This window comes from Chenopodium album, chromosome 20, assembly GCF_948465745.1.
Source record: "Chenopodium album chromosome 20, dcCheAlbu1.1, whole genome shotgun sequence".
Lineage (NCBI taxonomy): Eukaryota > Viridiplantae > Streptophyta > Magnoliopsida > Caryophyllales > Amaranthaceae > Chenopodium > Chenopodium album.
Window position 1 is genome coordinate 39,860,180 of NC_137853.1, and position 23,253 is coordinate 39,883,432.

Below are 23,253 nucleotides of genomic sequence, written 5' to 3' on the forward strand. Positions count from 1 at the left end.
TCAGAACTTATTGAATCAAATCCATTAAGATATATAGACTTTTTGTCTTTCAACTGCACCTCTAGTCCTCTAGTGCTATATAAGGAGTTTTTTCGAGGAAATAAAAAATTCAAAACAGCACTAACTACTAATCCACTGAATAAGAAAAGTTATGGCAATTACTAAGAAGTTCATGGCACTAGTCGTTGATGATGACTCTGTTAATAGAGATATCAATCTCAAGTATTTGACTAGAAATGGTTTTGAAGCTGAAGTTAGGGGTGAGCATGGGACGGGTACCCGTACCGTTAGTACTAACGGTTCGGGTACCCGATAACCAATATCACTAAAAGTGATATCCATAACCCGAACCGATAAGTTCGGGTACCCGGACTTCGGGTACCCGGATTTTCGGAACGGTTATCGGGTACCCAATAAAGTATCCAATAGTGATAATTAAACTTTAAAAATGAGTTGTTATGATATTTTTTAACAATTATTAACAACAATACCACATGATCTTGACCAAATTATTAATAACATTACTAATTATTGATATTATATAGTGATTATGAAGTAATGTAAGAGTTTAAATATTGAAAAGATAGATTTAAGTAGGAAAAAAAACAAAATAATTGCTTATCGGAACGGAACGGGTAACCGTTAATTTTAAAATGATACCCAAAACCATACCCGATAACAAATTATCGGAACGGGTACCCGAACCGTTATGGTTATCGGATCGGGTACCCTAATTTTCGGAACGGTAACGGAACGGGTTTTCGGGTTTTCGGTTTTTCGGGTAGTTATGCTCAGCCCTAGCTGAAGTAGCTAAAAATGGGCAAGAGGCTGTAGAGTATTTTCAAATGGGCTACAAGTTTGACTTAGTGCTAATGGACATGGAAATGCCGATAATGGATGGCTTTCAGGTACATCAAATCTATATCTATACTTATATATTAAAAAGCGTTCCTAATACAAGATATGTGCCACGTGGCACCCTTCACATGTATTAGAAGTATGCCACATCACCGTAATATACCACATCATCCATTGTAATATGAACGAACATGTTTCAATTGCAATAAAAATGTTTATCACAAGGTTTGAACACAAGACCAATAACAAATAAAGTAATGTTATTACCAACTTTGCTATCTTTTCATTGTGCTTCATATTCAATAATAATACACTAAATACTTTAATTTGTACTTTACAAGACATCAATTTGAGAGCATTTATTTAATTTCATTAGTTATTATTGTCCACTTATTTTTTGTAATTATATAGTTTATGATTTTATAGCCCAAATAATATATGTATTGATATTCAAAGCAAATCTCGGTGCATCGTCCGGGGCCACACACTAGTTTACTATTTGTATCTATGCAAAATATACATGTTTTAGTACATATATAATCACATTAAGTCAATCGTTAATAATACACTGCATTAAATACACTACTTTATTATTAGTATATATACCAAGCCATAAAATTGTCATGATAGAAAATTTTACATATACATACTAAATAATTTATATATTTTTTCATCTTTCTAGGCTACAATGGAAATTCGAGCTTTGGGTGTGAAAAGTTTGATCATAGGCATGTCATCAACTGCTTCTCAAGTAAAGATTCAAGAGTTTGTTAGTGCTGGGTTAGATGATTTCTACCCTAAGCCTATGAATATGGCAAAACTTATAGCCATTATTCGACGCCTTGAAAACTAAGCTAATTATGTATCGCATGATTGTATATCATGCATTTTATATGAAGTGTAAGGGCGTGAAATTTGGAATGAAATAAAAGTTTATAATAAATCTTGGGAAATGATAAATTCAATTTTTTTTTTATTCATATTATAAGTTCATTATTTTTATGAATACAATGAATTTTTTAAGCTGTTAACGCCTGCATTTCAGGGTGAACATACCCTTTTGCCTCTCTCCTTTTTGTCGCTCTCATTCATTGAAGCACGTACTAATGTACTATGAAATCTTCATTTAAGTGGCTTGTGGACTTTGATCTCCCATTGAAGCATTCTTTATTGAAGTGGCTTAAGAGTGTTTTCCTCCATCAAAGCAATTTCCAAGCTTTCTCCTCCATTGAAGCACCACCATCTCAAAATCAACCACTAACCTCTCACCACTACTAATCCGTTGTCGAAGTACATGGAAAAGGTACTTTATTTTTAAAGAAAAAGGGAAAGTCCGGAAATAAAATTAGTTTCCGAAAATTTTGTTTGTGATCCGTAATTAATTGATTTTCGTCTAAATAATGTCTTTGTTTTTAACCTCGTTTTAACAATGATAACTTAATCATTGTTCATGGTAATCCAAACACAAATTGATATGAAAAGGCTATATATTGCATAGTTTTACAATTGAAAATGTCAAATTTATTTAATTCGAGAAAGCAAGGTCGGTCTTCATATCAAGGGATTTTGGGTTTGTCAAATTTATTGGGAAATTAGGGATTTTGATTTGGGGATACATTGTTCTTGATTGAATTAAATTAAGCATTTGCGTTATTAAATCAATTTGAAGGCTTAGAATTAAAATTGATGTTTAATCTGTAGTAATAATTTGGCTTAAAAATTAGGGGATTAGAAATTTGAATTGTTTATCAATTAGGTTCAAATTAGGTTTTATTATTATTCGAATTAGAGTTCATAAATTATGGTTTAATTATCAAACTAGTGTGTCACCCGAGCGTTGCCCCGGGATGTTACTTTGAGTAATTTCTTTTCGTTTTTTTTAATAGTGTTTGAAGTATTACTAATTTGAAATGTAATGTTGAATATTGAAGAGAATATAAAGAATAATATGTATCTCTTTGTTTTTGAGTTTGGATAGATGCAGTTTTGTATTCTGCATTAAAATACATTTATGTAGAAGAATAGAACATAAATAATTGGTAGTTAAGATGGTATGTAGAAGAATAGAACATAAATAATTGGTAGTTAAGATGGTAAGACATGTGGTGTTTCCTCCATGAGGTTAGGAGTTCAAACCTCTTTATATGCATTTTTAATTAACATTGTCATGGATTATTGAGTGGTGACATGGCGCGATGCCATAGGATATTGAGTAGTGACGTGGTACACGTGGCACATAAACGTTTTTAGGAACGCTTTTTAATATAGAAGTATAGATATAGATTAGAGTACAATTGACCTTTTTGTAGGTAGAAAATGGATAAAAAAAAAAGGGTGGGGACCACAAGTGGAATATATAATTAGAACGATGGAAACCGTTAGTGGGAGGGATACCTTAACTTTTTTGGTTTTTAGGGAAGTACTTCCTATGTTTCTTTTTAGTTGACACGTTTTTTTCTCACGTTTGTCAATGCACAACTTCAACCATTAATATCTTTAATTACCGATAAACAAAAATTATAAAAAGTTGATATTTTGAAATTAGATATCGTGACGAATCTAACAAGATCTCACATGACTATATTTGTCATTAGGTATAAAGTACAAATTACAGTCAAAAGGGGAGTGAGTGCATAATAGTGCTAAAGTCATATAACATGTCAACTAAAAAAACGGAGGTAGTATTTTACAAAAAAAAGTTTTATATATAACTAGGTGAAACCCCGTGCAATGCACGGATATTGACTAATTATAATAAAAATATAATTAGATATTAAAAAACTAAATCGATTGATCAGTATTAAGTTCGTATTAAAAATGAAATACAGTTCGTATTAAAACAATAAAAACATGAGAGAGAAAATATTTAAATATGTGATATTTATAATGTGTAACTCGATATTTTAGGAAGTTTACTTTAAATTTTACATAAAATAAAAGTCATAATCTAAATGCAATCCTTTTTTTTAATGTAATAATATTTTTTTTAGAAAGTAATTTTGGCGGGAATTTTTTTAATAAAACATTGACAAGTGTTCTCTTAGATTCACTTTTAGTAGTATGTAATTGATTCATAACTAATACTTCAATAAGTATTTTGACAAAATTTCTAGTACTTAAGGGTTCGAAAACGATTATGTACTGTAATTTGAATTATCAAATTGATGATGTATGTAATTTGAATTAACAATATAACTACTAGTTTTGATTGAGATAATATTATACATACTCTGTACGAATTAGTAAAGTTGATTAATTAGGTCAAATTGCAATAGGTTTAAAGTGGTTCTTTGCATTGGTGTTTTTTCCCTTTTTTTTTGTGGTTGTTTGTTGCATTACAAAAATGTAAAAAAAAATGTTTTTTAAAACAGAAATAGTAAAGAAATCCACGTGTTGTATAAATAATATTGTCTTATATACACAAAGTAATATTTCAATCACATATCCACAAATTTTTCGGATATTTATAAAGATCGACATCTGTTCAAATATTCGTCATCATTCATAAAATCAAATCAATCAATTAAGATCAACAAAACTTTTAAATGTAATATTTCATTGAAAATAGTATAGTGCACCCGGGTGCACCATGCGCATGGTGTACCCGGAAAGAACATTAGGTATATTTTAAAGAACATGGGAAAAAAAAAAGAACATACTAGCGTTGGAAAAAGAACATGCTAGTGTTTGAAAAAGAACATGCATACTAGTGTTTGAAAAAGAACATCTTGTGTTTGGCAAAAGAACATGTTTGTGTTTGACAAACATACATACGTAGTATATATGTTTGATAACATGTTTTTCAATAATAAAAAATATGTTCTTTTTGGTTCGTATGTTCTTTGAATTTGGCTCGTATTTTTTATTTTTTTTTCTTTTTTTTTTGGTTGAAAGATGGCTCGTATGTTCTTTTAGGTAATGAGTTCTTTAACGTATGTTCTTTAACATATATTCTTTAACTTATGTTCTTTAACGTATGTTCTTTAACGTATGTTCTTTAAATTAACTTATGTTCTTTTATGTTATTTTAAATTTTGAAATTTAATTTTAAAATGAAATCTTGAATTATTTTTAGTTGAAAATAATTTAGAGAGGAAATAAAATTATTATGAAAAGTTAAATTTTTGGAGAGAGAAAAAACTATTTTGGGAAACTGAAATCTTTGGTAGAGAATTTTTACGTTAATGTGTTATTTTTCATGAAATTTAATAAAGTTTTTATCATGTTCTTTGTGTAATGTCTTTATGTTCTTTAGTAATGCATGTTCTTTGTTAAAACAAACGTGTTCTTTTTCAAGAAACTAAATGTTCTTTTTCGTACACCTAATGTTCTTTCCGCCTTTTTTTTAACCGGGTGCACCATGCGCATGGTACACCCGAGTGCACCAACCATGCATTAATATTTCATTTTTATAAAGGAGTTGTTCAAAGAATTATTAATTACTTCAAAACCATTTACTAGTCTAGTAAAGAAGAAAAATTATGTTCTCCTAAAAAAGTTCAGTGCTTTGGTTGTTGGTGACGACCACACTAACAAAGCCATACATCAACCTAAAATATTTAGGTAAAAATGGATTTGGAATTCGTTTTTTTGTATAGAAAAAGTAGAGGAATCAACATGATGTTATATCAAATTATCAATAATAATTTCTCTTACTAATAAAGTAACATTTCGATCATATAACCACAATTTTTTTGGATAATATTTGTAAAGATCGGCATCTGTTAAGATATTCTTCATTATTCATAAACTCAAATCAATTAAGACCGACATACCTTTTTAATGTAATTTTATGTCTATATAAAGTAGTTGTTCAAAGAAATTGAATACTTCAAAACCATATTTTAGTTTATTTGAGATAAAAAAAAGATGGTAACTCCTAAAAAATTCACAGCTTTGATTGTTGGTGATGACTCCACTAATAGAGCCACCAATAAAAAATATTTAGGTAAAAATGGATTTGAAATTAGAGTAGCTAAAAATGGGCAAGAAGCTGTTGAGTATTTTCAAGTAGGTTACAAATTTGATTTAGTGTTGATGGACATGGAAATGCCTGTCATGGATGGTCTTCAGGTACATCAACTGATTAATTATTGTATGCATCTTTTACAAAATTTACATGCGTTTACACATATAAAATTATGTCAAATCAATCATTAACTATATATATAAACAAATTTACTAATTAAGGGCTTGTTTGGCATCATTTTTGGTTTTCAGTTTTCTGTTTTTTTGAAAACCAAAAACCAAAAACAGAAAACAAGAAAAAGGTGTTTCCACTTTTCTATTGTCAGTTTTCAAAATTATCATGATTTTAATAAGTCTATATAATTTTTGTTTCATTATGTGACATATATAATAAACTTTTAAAAAACAAAAAACCAAAAAACAGAAAACCACAACGATGCCAAACGAACCCTAATATAATGGCATTGTTACAACAATTGAGGGTTTTGCCTTTTTTTTTTTAGGGACAAATTCTAGCAACATTGTTATGTAATTATTTTGATGTGTCTTTTTCATCCCCTTAGGCAACCCTTGAAATCCGAGCTTTGGGGGTAAGGAGTTTGATCATTGGAATGTCATCATCAACATCCTCGCAAGTGAAGATTCAAGAATTTGTTAATGCTGGTTTAGATGCTTATTACCCTAAGCCTATGAACATGGCAAAGCTTGCAGCCATTGTTGGTTGTATTATTAATTGAGTCTATATTGCATGATTTTGTGTCTTGCAGTTTGTATTGATGAAGTGAAAGTCAATAAATTTCTATTATAAAAGCGATTAAAAAGAATAAAATTTATACTTGGGGTGAACTAAAATTTAAGATGTCTTGGGATTTGTTTTTTTTTTTAACAAAAGGAGGAGATATATAAGATTAAAAGGCTAGAGCCTTAGTATTTACATAATACATCATAGTGTTATCACATTGGAAGCTGATGTTACTACAAAAGATTAGATGATTAACATTAACATTCCCCCCATTATCAACTAAACTCCCTTGGAGTTGAATATATACATCATTTACATTCCCAAAAGTGTACCACATTCATAACTAGTACCCCAAAAAACTACAGAAATCCAAAGCAAAGAGCCCCTGATCATCAGTTTTGCTGGTTGGATGATGAAGCAGTGCGCACTTGATCCTTCTCCACTTCATATAAATCTGAGACGCAATCAGGAACAAGGTAATGGGTCTTGTACCCAACAACCATTTCTCTTCCAAAGATAGCAAGACGGTGAGCAAGCTCGTTCTTTTCACGAGGGACATGAGTAATCACAGCTACTTCGAAGCTTCTCAGAACAGCAGCCACATCGCAGATTGCTACTGCTAACTCATGGTGAGGATTTGGCCCAGTTGCCAGAAGCATGTTGCGAAGAGCTTTTGCATCCGTTTCAACAATTACTTTCTTTAACCTCAAGTCCTCCGCAATTGACAGACCATCATTCAAAGCATAGAGTTCAGCCAAAAAAGGAGAAATCGAATCATATTTGCAAGAGAACCCAACATACCAAGTTCCATCCGATCTCCTAATTACCCCACCACCTGAAGAAACAGCAGAATTTAGCCAAGCTCCATCCGTGTTAATCTTGAAGTATCCATCTCTTGGAGCTTCCCAATTAGAACTTGAACCCACCTTACTCTTTCCCTTCTTAGAATTTGAATCCTGTAAAAGTCCATTGAAAAGTTTAAAATCAAAGAAAAATTTAGTAAAGAGAGAAATTGGACCCATTATTTTCTCCTCAAAAATACAGGAATTTCTATGAAGCCAAAGATGCCATAAAGCAGTAACAAAAACCAATTTCCATTTTTTATCCAAACCAAGATTGTAATTTATCCAAGTATTCCAAGAAGAGTTTTTGAATATATTGAAATTAAAATTTTTTGGAAGATAAACTTTGGCCAATATATCATTCCATAAAATAGAAGAAGAAAAACAATCCCTAAACACATGTATATGGGATTCCGAATACAAAGTACATCTAGTACAAATAGGAGAAATTAAGGGCATATAATTAGATAAAGATTTAGCCACAGGTAAAATTTCATGAGCACAATTCCATAAGAACATCCTATATTTAAAGGGGGCTTGAATCTTCCAAACATTTTTCCAAGAGCTAATATTAGTAGAAACTGTACACTTTCCTTTTAGAAGGAAATTATAAGCCGATCTAACATTAAAAATCCCATCCTTACTTAAAACCCAAGTAATGAAATCCTCCATTATAGCACGTCTAGGTAAAGGAGTGGCTTTAATTAAATTAATTATATTAACAGGAAGAAATTGTTCAATCTCATCAAGAAACCAACATTTGTCCTTTATAATATTAGAAACCATCCAACAAGTCATATGAGAAGGAATAGGATTTATGATCACATCCTTCAAAGGAGCATTACCAACCCAATGATGATTCCATAAAGATGTGGAAACACCATTACCTATACCAACTCTAAGACCCGAGGCAAGTAATTCCCTTCCTTTCAAAATATCTTTCCAAATTTGAGAATGATTAGGACTACCATGACAATCAAAAGGACCCTTTTTCTTTAAATATTTCTCATTAAAAATCCTAACCCATAACTTATGTGGCTTAGTCAAAATATTCCACCCTAACTTAGCCATATTCCACAATCTCAACCTTCTTATTCCTAATCCTCCAATTTGCATAGGTTTAGTGACATGATTCCAATTTATTCTAGTTGAATATTTAGTATTATCAACTTTATTCCACAAGAATTTTCTACAATTTCTTTCAATATCATCACAAATTGAAACAGGAAGAATACTAGTTTGCATCAAATAAACAGGAAAAGCAGAAAGCACAGACTTTACCAAGGTACACCTACCTGCCAAGTTTAATAACTTGGATTGCCATCCTTTAATCTGATTGAAAGTTTTATCAAGCAAACCGAAATAATCACATTTTTTCAGTTTATTAGGATGAATTTCAACTCCTATATATTTACCAAATGAAGTAGTAGAAGTGAAATCAAATTCTGTGACTATGTCCTTTCGAATATTATGATTCATCTTTCTTGGAAAAATGGCAGTAGATTTGCTTTGATTAACTTTCAAGCCTGAAATGTCTCCAAAGTCTTGCAAAACTTGCATGATTATTTGGATATTATTTTTAGAAGCTTGGCCAAAAAGGAACACATCATCAGCATAAAATATATGAGACAAAGAAATTGATTTTGTTACCTTAATTGGCTTCCAAACTTTTTGATTAACTTTTTCTTCTGCCATTAGAGATAATCTCTCCAAGCACAAAACAAATATATATGAAGACATTGGATCACCCTGTCGGATACCTCTAGTTGGCCTAAATTCCGAGGTTATTTCTCCATTCCATAAAACCGAAATTTGAGGAGAAGTAATGCAAAACATGATAAGCTTAACAAAATTCATCGGAAAATTAAAACCAACTAAAGTTTCCTCAATAAAATTCCACTCAAGGCTATCATAAGCCTTAGTCAAATCAAGCTTTAAGGCCATAATATTTTTCCCAACCTTAGCTTTATGAAAAATATGTGACATTTCCTTGATAATTATCACATTATCTTCAATTCCTCTTCCTTGGATAAAACTCGATTGTAAAGGACTCACCAAATTATTCAGATAGGAACGAAGCTTACTCGAAATAATTTTAGTAATTAATTTATACACAGTGTTACAAAGCCCTATAGGTCTAAATTGAGTTAAATTTTCTGGTTTTTCAACTTTTGGAATTAAAGAAATATAGGACTTGTTAATATCTGAATTAAAAGAGCTATTAGAAAAACTATCAGCACAAACCTTATGAAGAATTTTGCCTAAAGAATCCCAATTTGCTTGGAAAAATTTCGGTTGAACACCATCGGGGCTAGGACATTTCATAGGTTCCATGCTAAAAAGACATATACGAACTTCATCCAAACTTGGAATAAAATTAGCTAAAATATTATTTTCACTTATCAACAATTTATTAACAGGATGAAAGTTACCAGAACCTCCTCTATTAATAATTTTCGATTGGAAAATATTGTGATAAAAATCAGTTGCCATTTTCTTCAAAATTGAATCATCACTAATCCAATTTCCATTTGAATCTTTAAGGCATAAAATTTTTCCTCTACTCCTTTTAATTTTGGCTATAATGTGAAAATATTTCGTATTTAGATCACCATTTTTGCGCCAATCAATACCCGCCTTTTGTGCCCAAATAACTCTCTCCTTATCATAAATATCTTTTAATTCCTTAAGGAGATCTTTTTCCAAATTAATGAGGAAATTCGAATGATTTTTAGCCAAAAATTTTTGGATACCTCCGATTCTAGCTAATAATCTATCTTTTTTATATTTTAAATTTCCAAAAATATTATGATTCCATTCCTTAATATTATCTTGAAATTTTTGCATGCCTAAAATATAATCATCAAAAGGTTCAAGCCAGTTATTAACAAAAAAATCCTTAAAATTTGGATGAGATAACCAAACTTCCTTGCAACGCAAAGGAAAGGAGCCATTTACTTTAGGGTTATCACAACATATTAAAATTGGAGAATGATCAGAATAAGTAAATGGAAGATGAAATACCTTAGTATGCGGAAATTGTTCCACCCAAGCAGCATTACCAAGAGCCCTATCCAAGCGTTGCCTGATCAAAGTTGCTCCTTCTCTAGCATTACTCCAAGTGAACGGATTACCATTGTAACCCATGTCAAAGAAGCCAGCAGCATTGGTGAAATTGTTCATATCCCGACACTGAGCATGCCTAAAACCACGCCCTCCAAACTTCTCAGATTGAGAAGTAACCTCATTCAAATCCCCAAAGAGCAACCAAGGAGTATTAGGTGGTGGAAGATCCTCTTGCATGTCTCTCCACATCTCATGTCTTTCTTTTCTCGTGGATGGAGCGTGCATACCAGTGATTAAAGCCTCTTTGCTCAAATTTTTGAAGTGAAAAAGAGCATGAAAAAAGGAAAAATCCTCCTTAAAATCGGCAATATCAACAACATTTTTCCAAAAGAGCCATATACCACCCCTTTTATCATTAGCCTCAATTGCTTTAAAATCATGAAAGCCCAATTGCAACATAACTTGTCTAGCCCTTAAATCATCCGATTTTGTTTCAAGGAAAACAAACACAGCAGGATGATGAATGTTTACCAAATGTCTTGCATGCGGGATAAATTCATCTCTACAAGCTCCCCTTACATTCCAAAGAATAAACTTCATCTTCAAATTAGGAAGTGGCCTCTAAAGAGTGATCGAAGGACGATCAGTCGGCTGCGGGTTCGGAGGAAGATAATACACTTCCCAATCCCTCCAAAATGCATCCATCCCTATCGGTAGAACATCCTCTAGGGATAATGGTGTCATCTGAGCCACAATTTCTCTCGGCCCCTGTAGAAACCGGTAATATCTTATCTGTAATTGCATCCCCACCACCGCCTCCTGAGATATGAAGGTTGCGATAAGGCGATTTGCCATATTTTGACCTCTGGTTTCTAATCGCAAGTGAAAAACAGGGATTCTTCTTGGAATTTGAAAGGGGAAGGTACGGTCCCTTTCCTCCGCCCTTAATATTGATAGCGCTTCCTGCTTCCTTTTCAATGCATCCAACAATCTCACCGCTCCGGTGAGCTCCGTCGGAGATCCCGGCCTTTTCTTGATCAAAAGAGTCTTTATCATCGGGGAAGATGGGAACAATTGGAGAGTTTTCGCCTTCGACCCTGAGCTCGACCCCTGTTGCAATTCGTAAACTGGAATACCCTGTAGAATCGGCTCCTTCCCCTGAGTTTGAGCATTGTATTCTTGATTCGAGACCTTTCGTCTCTGATAAGTTATTATGGGTAGTATTTGAGGAGATGAGTTCTGGTTCTGATCTTGCATGGCTAGAATTTAGAGAGTTTAATTTGTTTAATTGGGAATCCGAATTGAATTCTAATATATGTGAAGAAGAGGAATTATTCTCTGCTGCTGTTCCACCAAGAGGAGAGAGAGCAGCTGAAATCAAAGGTTCAGATTGAACATCAAGTTGCATTTCATCCAAGTGTTCACTTGAGATTGACACCTTAGCATTAATGCCATTTGTATCTTCCAATATATTACTTGGAATCTCATCCACCATCATTACTTCTAATTCCTTATTATCACCACTAACTGCCTCTGAATTTGAAATTGTAGCCGTTTTAGTAGTAGTAATTACATTACTAATATTTTCATTAGATAAATTAGCATTAACAACTATACTTGGAATCAAAACATCTAAATCCTTTATACATTCAGGATTAGTACTAATTTTTTTATCAACTTCCTTTTTTTTATAAACTAAAAGATTTTTATTTGAATTAAAACCTTTTTTATTATTATAATTATCAACAACATTCAACTTATTATTCTGAGAGTTGTTATTATCAACTCTAACCTTAGAATTAGCCTTAGGAATATTATTATTATTATTTTTGCTATTCCTATCCACCGACTTAGGATTGGGCTTTCTTTTATTAGTGACTAAAGTCCATGGGCCAAAATCCCCATGAGAATCATTTTCAGCCAACACTTCAAAAGAGTTAGAGTTTGAATGAGATCCAACCAAAGTATTGGGCTTTGAGGCTAGAGATTTATCAATTTGAGGTCCAATAGTCAAAGCTGATTGGGAAATATCATTCTTAGATAACAAATCAACTTTATTAGAAGTAGAAGCCAAATTTGATTTCCCATACTTCATATCTTGTTGTCCAGCAGAAACTGACGCACATCCAACTTCACCAACTTTGTTCAACATGCAGAGAGATTGAACATGGCCCACCTTGCCACAAGTAAAACACAAATTGGTAATATTTTCATATGAAATTGTTTGCCACGCGCCACCTATCCAAACTTTTGACACCAAAGGCTTGTTAAGATCTATCTCAATACATACTCTGGCATACCTTCCTCTTGTAAGCCTATCAGTCGCATAATCAACCCGAATCGGAGTGCCAGCCAATTTTGCTATTTGAAATAATGCCGATTTGTCAAAATACTCCACAGGAAGTTCAGTAAATCTGATCCACACCGTCATTTTATCAAATGGATTTTCCGAAGCTCTGAAATTTGGCCTCCATTTAGTCATCATTAGATAATGATCGAAGACAAACCAAGGACCACCAAACAAGGCTCTTTCATAATCATCCTCCATTGTAAATCGAAAGAGGAAAACATTATGACCAAGATCTATTGTTTCTAATCCCCCCTTCACCTTCCACATTAGGCGAGCTCGATTAAGCATAAAAGCAGGACGAATAGATGCTCCCAAGCATTTACCCATTAAAGTCAAACTCCATGGTTTTCTCAGACGATCCAGAGTTAATTTATCAAAATTAACTGATAAATTTGTATCAGGGCCTAAATCCTCCTCCTGAGTCCACTTAGTTGAAGTAGCAACAATCTTTCGAGCTTCCTCAAACCACTGAGAAGAGGTCGCAACCACCTCCCTAAAACTAGCCATAGTAAGAGGCTTTTGATTTAAATCTACCATATCCTCATCATGAGGATGAGGAGGATCAGGTGGATCCTTAGAATCCACCATGACTAACTGCTAAAAAACTTTAAAAAACACTTCCTTTCTAGAGAGAGAAAACTAGAGAGAGAAGAGAGAAAACCAAGAGACATTTATGTTGTCATGTCTTGGGATTTGTTGGGTTCATAATATATACTACTCCCTCCGTTCCACAATGATGTTCCTGTTTGGAAACTTTGACTTTTTTAAGAAAGAGAGAATCTTCTAAATTTCTCTTAATCTATAAGAATAAATATAGTCATGTGAGATCTAGTTTGATTCGTCTTGATGAGTAGATTATTAATATCTAACTTTTATAATTTTTGCTATTGTGAGATTAAAGATATTTACGGTCAAAGTTGGGTAAAAAATTACATCGATTTACGAAACAGGAACATCATTATGAAACGGAGGGAGTACTTTGTATGTTTTTCTATATTATTTTATCCGCTTACCATGGGTCCTCCCTACCAAGTGTAGTCCCAATCACCACTACACCAACACTCAATTGGTTTATCTGCTTGCCATTTGAGTTATTTTGTTTTTTTTTTCTCACTTATGCTTAATGAAAATTTTAAGCTACAGGCGGTGGTACCAAGCATCGTACCACCAATAAACGCGGAAAGAACATGTAGCTAATTTGTAAAGAACGTAAAACTATTTTGTAAAGAACATATATCTGTTTTGTAAAGAACAACTAAATGTTATCACTTTTTATTTATCTGAAGAACATCTGTAAAATTAACAAAGAACATCCTGTCAAAAAAAAAAAAAAAAAAAAGATAAAGAACATGATAATATTATGTAAACATTATTTATATAAACTCACCATAATTCAAAGACGAAATTCAAAGAACATTTCGCAATAAGCAACGAACATAATATTACAAATAAAAGTACATTAACTGACGATAAAAGAACATGGAAATATGTTCTTTTCACTCTTTTTTGGTAATAATATGTTCCTTTTACTTTAGGTATGTGTTCATTACAATTTAATAGTATGTTCTTTTCACTATAGATGCTTGTTCTTTACAATTGTATAATATGTTCTTTCCGCGAAAAACGTCTGTACAATGCATGGTACAGGTGCCTGTAGGAACCACGCACTGATGCTTAATGAGTTTTTGGCAAGTAATGTATGTTATTTCATGCTCTTACCCATGATGGATAAAGTAAAAATCACGAACTTGTATAAGATCGGTTTACTTTATGAAGATTCTATATATCATCCCTTAAAATTCATTTTTCGTTACCATTGATATTTTTTATTATTATTATTATTATTATTATTTTAAATAAAAAAATCACCTCTTATCCTAAGGTGAGGTTAAGCTATATCATTCCAACCTAGCCCGTCGCTAAGCCACTGTTTTAGACCAAAACTTGAAAGGCATATCAGATCAAAACCCTTTACGAGATAACTCAACCAAAATAATGGAACAAACGCTGGCGAGCTGAGGAAAACGTAAAGTGACCTCCCCTCTAAAATGCCTATATTGGGATTGAACCTTACATAGTTACATATATAGTTACATTGAATTTGAAAGGTTATCACTTTTCCACCAGGTCAAGCTTGACCAGTAAATGCTACACTACTTTTAACCAGACCACTTCACTTCATCGATCAATTATATCCACCCTCCGTTCCACATACGAAGTTATTTTCCATTTCTACTTTTGTTCAAACTCAACCATTACTCGTATTTAGTAAACTATATTCAAAAAATAAGAAATTAGATCAAAATATTTGGACCAAGAGTAGTCAATCCAATTAGAACCAATCCGACCATAAACCCAATACGAGATTACCAACCCTAAGACCCGACCCCTAGAGTACATCAAATTGAGCACTCCATAGTCCATAGTTGTTTATTGTTAGGTTAGCAACATAAATAAAAGTATCAAACAAGAAAGAAAACCGACATAAATAGTCTTCATGAGAATTAAGAACACAAGTTGATCAAGTTGTTTAAACAACAATAAAACATCCGTCAACCGTAATCTACCCTTAGTACGGACTTTTAAAAAATTTCTTCTCAAATCCCTAAATTTCTTCCTCCTTTTTCTTCGACTCTTTCTTTCTTCTTCGTAAACTCCGCCTCCATTATTTTCTCTCTCCTCCCAATCTTCCTCGCCGGAAAACCCCCTTTTTCCGGCGACAAACAATGTCTCAGTCCACCACTTTCTCTCTTATAACCCCCACAAAAATCTCCCCTTTCAAAACCCTCCTTAAACCCTCTTTCCCAACCCGCCCATCCTTCCTACAAGCCCGGCCCGGACCCGGATCCGAACCCAGATTCCACACCCCCATATCCGTCGCCGGAGCTCCGGTGGTTACTCCGGTGATACCCGAAGAACCGTCTTCTTCGTCGTCGTTGACGGCGTCGTTGGAGATTGATCATGTGAGTTCGGCTGAGATGAAGGAGAATGGGTTTCGGAGCACGCGTAGGACGAAACTCGTGTGCACAATTGGGCCTAGCACGTGTGATTTTGAGACGATTGAGGTGCTTGCTGAAGGTGGGATGAATGTGGCACGTTTGAATATGTGTCATAACACGAGGGAGTGGCACAAGGAGGTGATTGAGCACGTGCGGAAGTTGAATGAAGAAAAAGGGTTTGCTGTTGCTGTCATGATGGATACTCAAGGGAGTGAGATTCATTTGGGTGATTTTGGTTCTGCTTCTTCTCTTAAAGCTGAGGTCTTTTTAAATTTTTTTTTTTAAAATTTTTATTGGTTGTTTTCTTATTTTGTTTTAATTTTGCTGAATTGACCTAGAATTTTGACAAAAAGATTGTGTCTTGAACAAGATTTAAGGACCCAAAAACCCGAAATATATTGGACCTACAAATTAGGAGTTTTATCTTAGATGGGACAAAATTGATGTGACCCAAAATTTGAGGAACAATTTGAAACCTTATAATTTTTGGAAAAAAACAAATTGAAACTTGATTTTAACTAGAGATTTAGTTTTGTTGGTTGTATAATTATGTGTGTGAGAATTGTTAGTTGTTGGGGTTTTATAATTGTTGTTGTGTAGTTAAGTGTTAACTAGTTATTGCTTGTGGTTTTATTTGATTATGGTTTTTGAAGTATGATGGGAATTTAGTGAGTGAGGTGACCTTGATTGATACCAATGTGGAATGACATTCTGTTTGATTAGTGTGATCACTGTGATGTAGACTGATAGGCACGATAGACTAAAACCATTCTTAAAGTGTTGTGAGACTCCCTCAGTTCCTTAATAAACGCCACATTTCTATTTTGGCTGTCACAAAATAATACTCTGTAGCTCACATATACTTTATTTACAACTTGTTTATGTCACCCTTAATGATCAGATTAAGAAAAGACTACCTTGTTGTATGCTAAAGATGTATAAATAAATAAAATAATTAAACTTGGTTGATAGTTTCAGTATTTCAGTCAAGTTCCTTAATCAAATGTGGTTGGGCGGTTGGGCCTATGTAGCATTTTTTGGGACGGAGGAATTATATGTTATTATGTTGCTTTGATTCAAAAGACTCCCAAAGGATGTTAAGTGGATGCAATTGGTTCTCTTGAAGTCTTCTAGTATTGATTTAACATATCCCAAAGTCCACGGGTTGTGTCTATGACTGTGGATTGGGTGAAAAGTTTGAGTGAAGTAGATCACAAGTAAAATACTTAGTTGAATGTTTGACCTGGAAAAATCGGTATTCTCAATACTTATAAGCTGTATATATAAGTTTATTATGAAGTATAGATCGTAACCCTTTGCAGCTGTGAGTACTTAAAAGCACGTCAGGCTTCTATTGTTTGTTTCTTTTTCCTTTTAGTGATTAACAGGTTATACTTGTGCATGGGTGAACTAAAAAGGATTTTGTAATCTATGGTTAGTTTGGAGTAAACAAGAGATGCTTGCCTATCTCACCTCCGTGCATTATAAAAGATTACATACATAACAAAGGCTGTGTGGGTTTATTTCAGTATCAAAGTACCAAAAATAGGTGCTTGTAGAATATGATGGTGAAGAAGGATTTCTCAATATCCAATTTGACTTTAACTCTTCAGCTTAAAATCGAACATAAAAGTATTATAATCAACATGCTTTATATACAAAGAGGCTACAAAAATGATTGCAATAAGTTTGATCTCACTCTTTTCAACTGATGTGCATCGATTGACTTCTAGGATGGTGATATTTGGACCTTCAGCGTCCGTTCTTTTGATGAGAGTCAGCCAGAGCGCACCATCAGTGCAAGCTATGATGGTTTTGCTGAAGGTATGTCTTAGAAAACTATCTTGTTGTAGACACTGGAAAGAGCCATAAAGCTGGAAAGAGCCATAATTTAATTTTAAACTTGTTCCAAATGTTATAGATGTTGAAGTGGGTGATGAACTTGTCGTGGATGGTGGTATGGTCCGTTTTGAGGTTGTTGAGAAAATTGGCCCTGATGTCAAGTGCTTGTGCACTGATCCTGGATTGTTGTTACCTCGTGCGAATCTTGCATTGTGGAGGAAAGGAAGACTGGTTCAACAACGTAACAGTATGCTCCCAACGATCACATCTAAGGTTGGTATCTCTCATCAAATCTTTAACATTAGCCTATCTTTGTTCCCATTCATTATTTTTTTCATAATGAGGTATCATGTATTCTGATCCAAAACCCTTTTATGATCCCTAGGATTGGCTGGATATTGATTTTGCTATAGCTGAAGGTGTGGATTTCATTGCATTATCTTTTGTTCGATCTGCTGATACAATCAATCATCTGCGGAGCTATATTGCTGCACGATCTCCTAACAGGTAAATGTTTCTACTTGCTATCAATCAATTCTTGGAATTCCCCTAGTCTCATTTTTGCCCTTCAGGAAAGCAGCTATGTTTCTAGCTGGAGTTGTTTCTTTTTAGCTTTGTTTTGTTAAATGTAGATCAGATACTAAATTACCGAGCAATAATCTAAAGCTGCTTCTGTGAATTTTGTGCTCAACTGAGCAATTTTTTGTCTTTTGATTATTTTTTGCTCCCTTCAGAAATTGTTGCATGTTACTTTCAATTGTGAGCTTAACTCTCAATTTTGATGTGTAGAGATATTGGTGTAATTGCTAAAATAGAGAGTGTTGACTCACTGAAAAACTTGGAAGAGATCTTAGAAGCTTCTGACGGAGCTATGGTTGCCAGAGGAGATATGGGCTCACAGATTCCTCTAGAGCAGGTTCCATTTGCCCAGCAGAAAATTGTTAATTTGTGCAGGCAGCTGAATAAGCCTGTCATTGTTGCCTCGCAACTCCTTGAGTCCATGATAGAGTATCCTATACCAACTAGAGCAGAAGTTGCTGATGTTTCTGAAGCTGTCAGGCAGCAAGCTGATGCATTGATGCTCTCTGGTGAATCAGCAATGGGTCTTTACCCTGACAAAGCATTAACGGTTCTTAGGAGCGTTAGCGTGCGAATGGAAAAGTGGTGCAGAGATGATAACTTTAGTGAAGAATTGGAATTAACAAATATATCATCATCATTTTCAGATATCATAAAAGAAGAGATATGCCGGTCTGCTGCCAAATTAGGTAAGCAACTAATCTCAAGTATTACAAGTAAAAATTGAAACTGAACTAAGCTCCGATTTTTTCATAAAAATAAATATTTTAACTAATCAATGGTTTGGATCTTGTTTCAAAATTCCACGACAAAGATAATAGGTTATGGTGGTTTTTCTTATAGAAAACCATTGTAGACTACTGGACTCTTCAAAAACCGGCTAACTTACACATTTTTGCTATGTTAGTTTCTTTTCGGACTTATGTTATCATTTTGGTAATAACTGTGTGATTTACAATTCCACAGCCAGCAGTCTGCAAGTGGACGCCTTGTTTGTTTACACATCAGATGGACACATGGCATCTCTCCTTTCACGGTGGCGACCAGATTGTCCAATATTTGCTTTTACCCCCACTCCTTCTGTGAGGAAACGATTAAATCTACAATGGGGGTTGATCCCTTTCCGGTTAAACTTTTCCGAAGACATGGACACTAATTTGAGCAAAACTCTATCATTGTTGAAAATAAGAGGCATGATCAAGCCAGGAGACCGTATTGTTGCTGTGTCTGATATGCTGCAATCTATCCAGGTAAGGATCGTTCCTTGAATGCCTGCTGGTTATGTGATTGAGATCGGGATGAAGTTCAACAATTTGTAATTTAAAGGATTTTTTAGGGATTATTTGTGTGCGTGAGAAACATCTGATATTCTACATTCCTCCTGATTGTAGAAGTCTTAAGGCTGTATTATTACTTAGGTATATAGTGCCAACTTTGATCCTAGATTCTTAGATCTACTCGTGCAATTTTCTCCCGTCTTTTCTTGATGTAATTTTAAAACTACTTCTGATGTATCTTTCGGATTGGTCTTTACGAAGTATTTTGTTAACCTTGAGTGCATTTTTGGTGAAAAACACCCTACATTCGTTTCTTAGATTCATTATCAAATGTCATTGTATGAAGATGGAGGGTATGGGTATGCGAGTAGCTATCGTCAAAATACTTGGATCCTCCTAGCTAAGGAGTACGAGTGTAAACTAAGCAATGCACAACAGGGACATGCATTTTCTCCCTGCATTTGGGGATTTAGTAACTCTCATGTGGGTTGTCAAAACTCTTAAAAGACATAGAGATTGGTCCAAAATTCCAAAACCAATTTTTGATCAGACTAAACCAGATCGGACCACATCTTCAAATTTACATTTGGTTATAGGCCTTATAGTTACCTCCGTTAAAACATTTGGTTTTAGACCATATAGTTATATCTTCAAATTTACACAAGCAACTATCCAACAAAAAGGTTTTATTTGTGAGATATAAAACATTCTTTACTGTACGTAATAATTAACGGAGTTAGTAATGGTTCTTATTTCTTAATATATGTATAAAAAAAAATCGTATTTATAAAATGCAGTATACGGATATGGAGCAATCATCGACTTCCCAAGATAGAAGACAACCAAGCTAAGCTTGGTCTAGGGATAAGATTGTCATCTTTCAACCCTGAGGTTAGGGGTTCAATCCCCACCAGAGACACTTTGAAGGCGGGGATCCCTTACCCTTCCCCCTTACTCTCAAAGTATTTGACTTGCAAATATTGGACCAAAAAAAACGTGAGGGTTGAGGTTCGGTCAGAGACTTTCTCCTTACCTTAAAAAAAATAAAAAAATAATAAAAAAAAAGGACAGGAAATAGCCAGATGGGCCTTTTGATGGACTACATGTGTTGAAGTGGCCCAAGTAGGTTTTGGTACAATCTTAGGAAATTACTCATTCTTGGTTTCAAAAAACGGAAATTACTCATTCTTATTACTCCGTAGTCCGTACTACTTTTTTTTTTTTTAAAGAATAAGCAATATTGCAAAAAGCATACTGTTATACTTATAACCAAGATTTTACGGTGAAATAAAGTAGTTAGTGATTTAGTGAACAATCCTGGACATAACCGTAAAATTACAATATTCTAAAGCAAATCTTAAGTAACTTTATATTTGGTGCAAAATCTTAGATTACTTTAAAAAATGTTATCTTTCTCTTTGAATTAGTAGGTACTACATCAAGCATCACTTCTGATTATGACTTGTTGATTGCAATGGTTTAGAATTTTTCTCCTTACAACCATATATTTGATGACATGTCATGTTTAATTTACCCGTCTTTATGTCCCATTGTTTTAAGAAATTACTTTTGATTACAAGATTTTATGATAGTTTTCAAATGGCTACAATAATATTGTAGCCATTATACTAGATTAAATCTCAGCCATTCATTAGATTTTGACTAATCCAAACCTTTTATTAGGATGACTTTGTAATTTACAAAATAATTCCAAAAAAAAAAAAAAAACTGCAATACACGTTCATTCAGTTTCTATCCTTCAATGTCCTCAAAAAGAAAAAAAAATATTCTATCCTTCAATTACTGTACTTTAATTTGCTTTGCTCCATTATTTCATTCATTTGCGATTACTATATTATGAAAATAAATTTATAAATCACAAATCCTCGCACATGGGATGACCGCATCGGATGATGGAAGTTGGGTGATTTATTTTAAAGTATGACCAAGGGCAGTGAGGGCGATCGAAGTGAGAAAAGATGGCATATTTCTGAAACCAGGAGTTAATTTGGGTGATGAATTGATGATGACGAATGTTTAATTTGGGTGGGGGAAAATCCAATTACCCTTTGTTAATTCTTAATTACATAATCAGATCACCATGTTTACAACATGCTTATATGGCTCATGGTTGTATGCAAATTTGATGGAGATGTAGAAACCATAAATGGCGACAAAACATTTTTTCAAGGAGGAAATACAGTTTTTTATTTTTTATTTTTTTAAAATAAATAAAAATTTTAATGTCAAAACACTACATGGACGGACTAGATTGATTCATAAAATTTAAACGGTCAAGATTGAAAACAGTTTCAATGGCTACAATTTTATTGTAGCCATTGAAAAGTCATCCCAATATTTTAATGAATTAATTGACGACTAATCTTTAAATTTGATACTGACACTTGGTTGATAATATTACGAGTAATATAATATTAATAACCAGTTTAACATTACTCGTAATAAGTGGTAAAAGTCATATGAATGTTTCAATTGTGAATTTGGCTAAGTGCATAGCCTATTGTTTTTATTGATAAACTGAAGAATCGTATAAGGAAGGGTTGTTTGCTTGAATCGGCTAATTTGCCTATAATTTCTTTCATTGCTCAAATGTTTTTTTGCTTAAATACACTTACTCCTCTATTTTTGTAAAAGTATTTCGGTTCGATCCTTGCAATTGTCAATGCACACATTGCGTATTAACATTTTGAATTGTGTAATATAATTATATAAAACTAAATAGTTTTAAAATAAATATCGAGATGAATTTAACAAATCTTTCGTGACTTTAATAAATTGATTTTAATCTATTTATCTGATTATGTGCTTAAGGTCAAAATTCCACTATCTCCAAATGATACATTCCAAAACAAGAACAACTTCAAGAAACAGAATAAACCAAACAACAAAAAGGCAAAATAAGTTCAAACACTCACAAATTCTTCAATTATGTGAAGATAATTTTAGATAAGTCAATTTTTTTTTGGACATATGCTTAATTGAACAAAAAATACAAACTATTAGTTTCAACACAAAACTAAAAGAGTGACATGTTAACCTAATTTAAGCAATGAAAATAAATTTATTTACATCCTATGTCGGTATTGTGATCATCCTATGTCGGTATGAGTAATCTTCCTTTGATACAAGAACTTGCTAGCTTTCATCAGATAACAATGCAAAACTACGTTTGATATATCTAGTTCATGTAACAGGCTTGAGCATGTACAAGTGTATATAGTCACGGTTAAACCCAAATTAACACTCTTTACATATTCGTATTAAAATGTCCCTCACTAAATTAGTATAAAACAATTTCACGGTGAATAATTTGGTTTAAACATGTACTCCGTACACTAAATCCTGTTTCCTGTATCCCCGCACCATTCGAACTATGCCTACCACCCTTTTTTATCTCAAAGTCGTGTGGTTTTCTTGCCCACGGAATTCATCAATTTCCTAAAGTAGGCTTCTTCATTGTAACATTTGATGTCCTTTTCATGATAATGTAGTTGCCCATGAAAAGAATTCTACCGCTATACCCTATACATGACTAACGTGATCTTTTTTGAAAATTCAATCTTACAATAAAAAGTCTGTTTCAATAAAAACCGCGTTATGTTATGCTTTTCATTCCAAATGTATTGTTATAATTTTCTTTTTAAGTTTTTCCAAATCTCCTGTAACATTATCAATTTTATACTACGAAATACTTCATATTTTTCTTAAT

General features: G+C 33.3%; 1 protein-coding gene and 2 pseudogenes across 1 annotated transcript; all 3 read left to right on the plus strand.

Moving 5' to 3' along the window:
- The first annotated feature begins 151 nt into the window (after positions 1-151).
- Positions 152-1,711, plus strand: LOC145597227 (two-component response regulator 24 pseudogene; annotated as a pseudogene).
- A 4,016-nt stretch (positions 1,712-5,727) lies between these two features.
- On the plus strand, positions 5,728-6,611 carry LOC145597228 (two-component response regulator 24 pseudogene; annotated as a pseudogene).
- Positions 6,612-15,355: 8,744 nt separating this feature from the next.
- Positions 15,356-19,806, plus strand: LOC145597866 (pyruvate kinase isozyme A, chloroplastic-like). The gene is made up of 6 exons (XM_081654122.1): positions 15,356-16,086; positions 17,559-17,649; positions 17,747-17,940; positions 18,053-18,174; positions 18,457-18,935; positions 19,213-19,806. The coding sequence occupies exons 1-6, from the start codon at positions 15,553-15,555 to the stop codon at positions 19,512-19,514; spliced, it is 1,722 nt and encodes a 573-aa protein (XP_081510248.1). The 5' UTR covers positions 15,356-15,552; the 3' UTR covers positions 19,515-19,806.
- Positions 19,807-23,253: the final 3,447 nt, after the last annotated feature.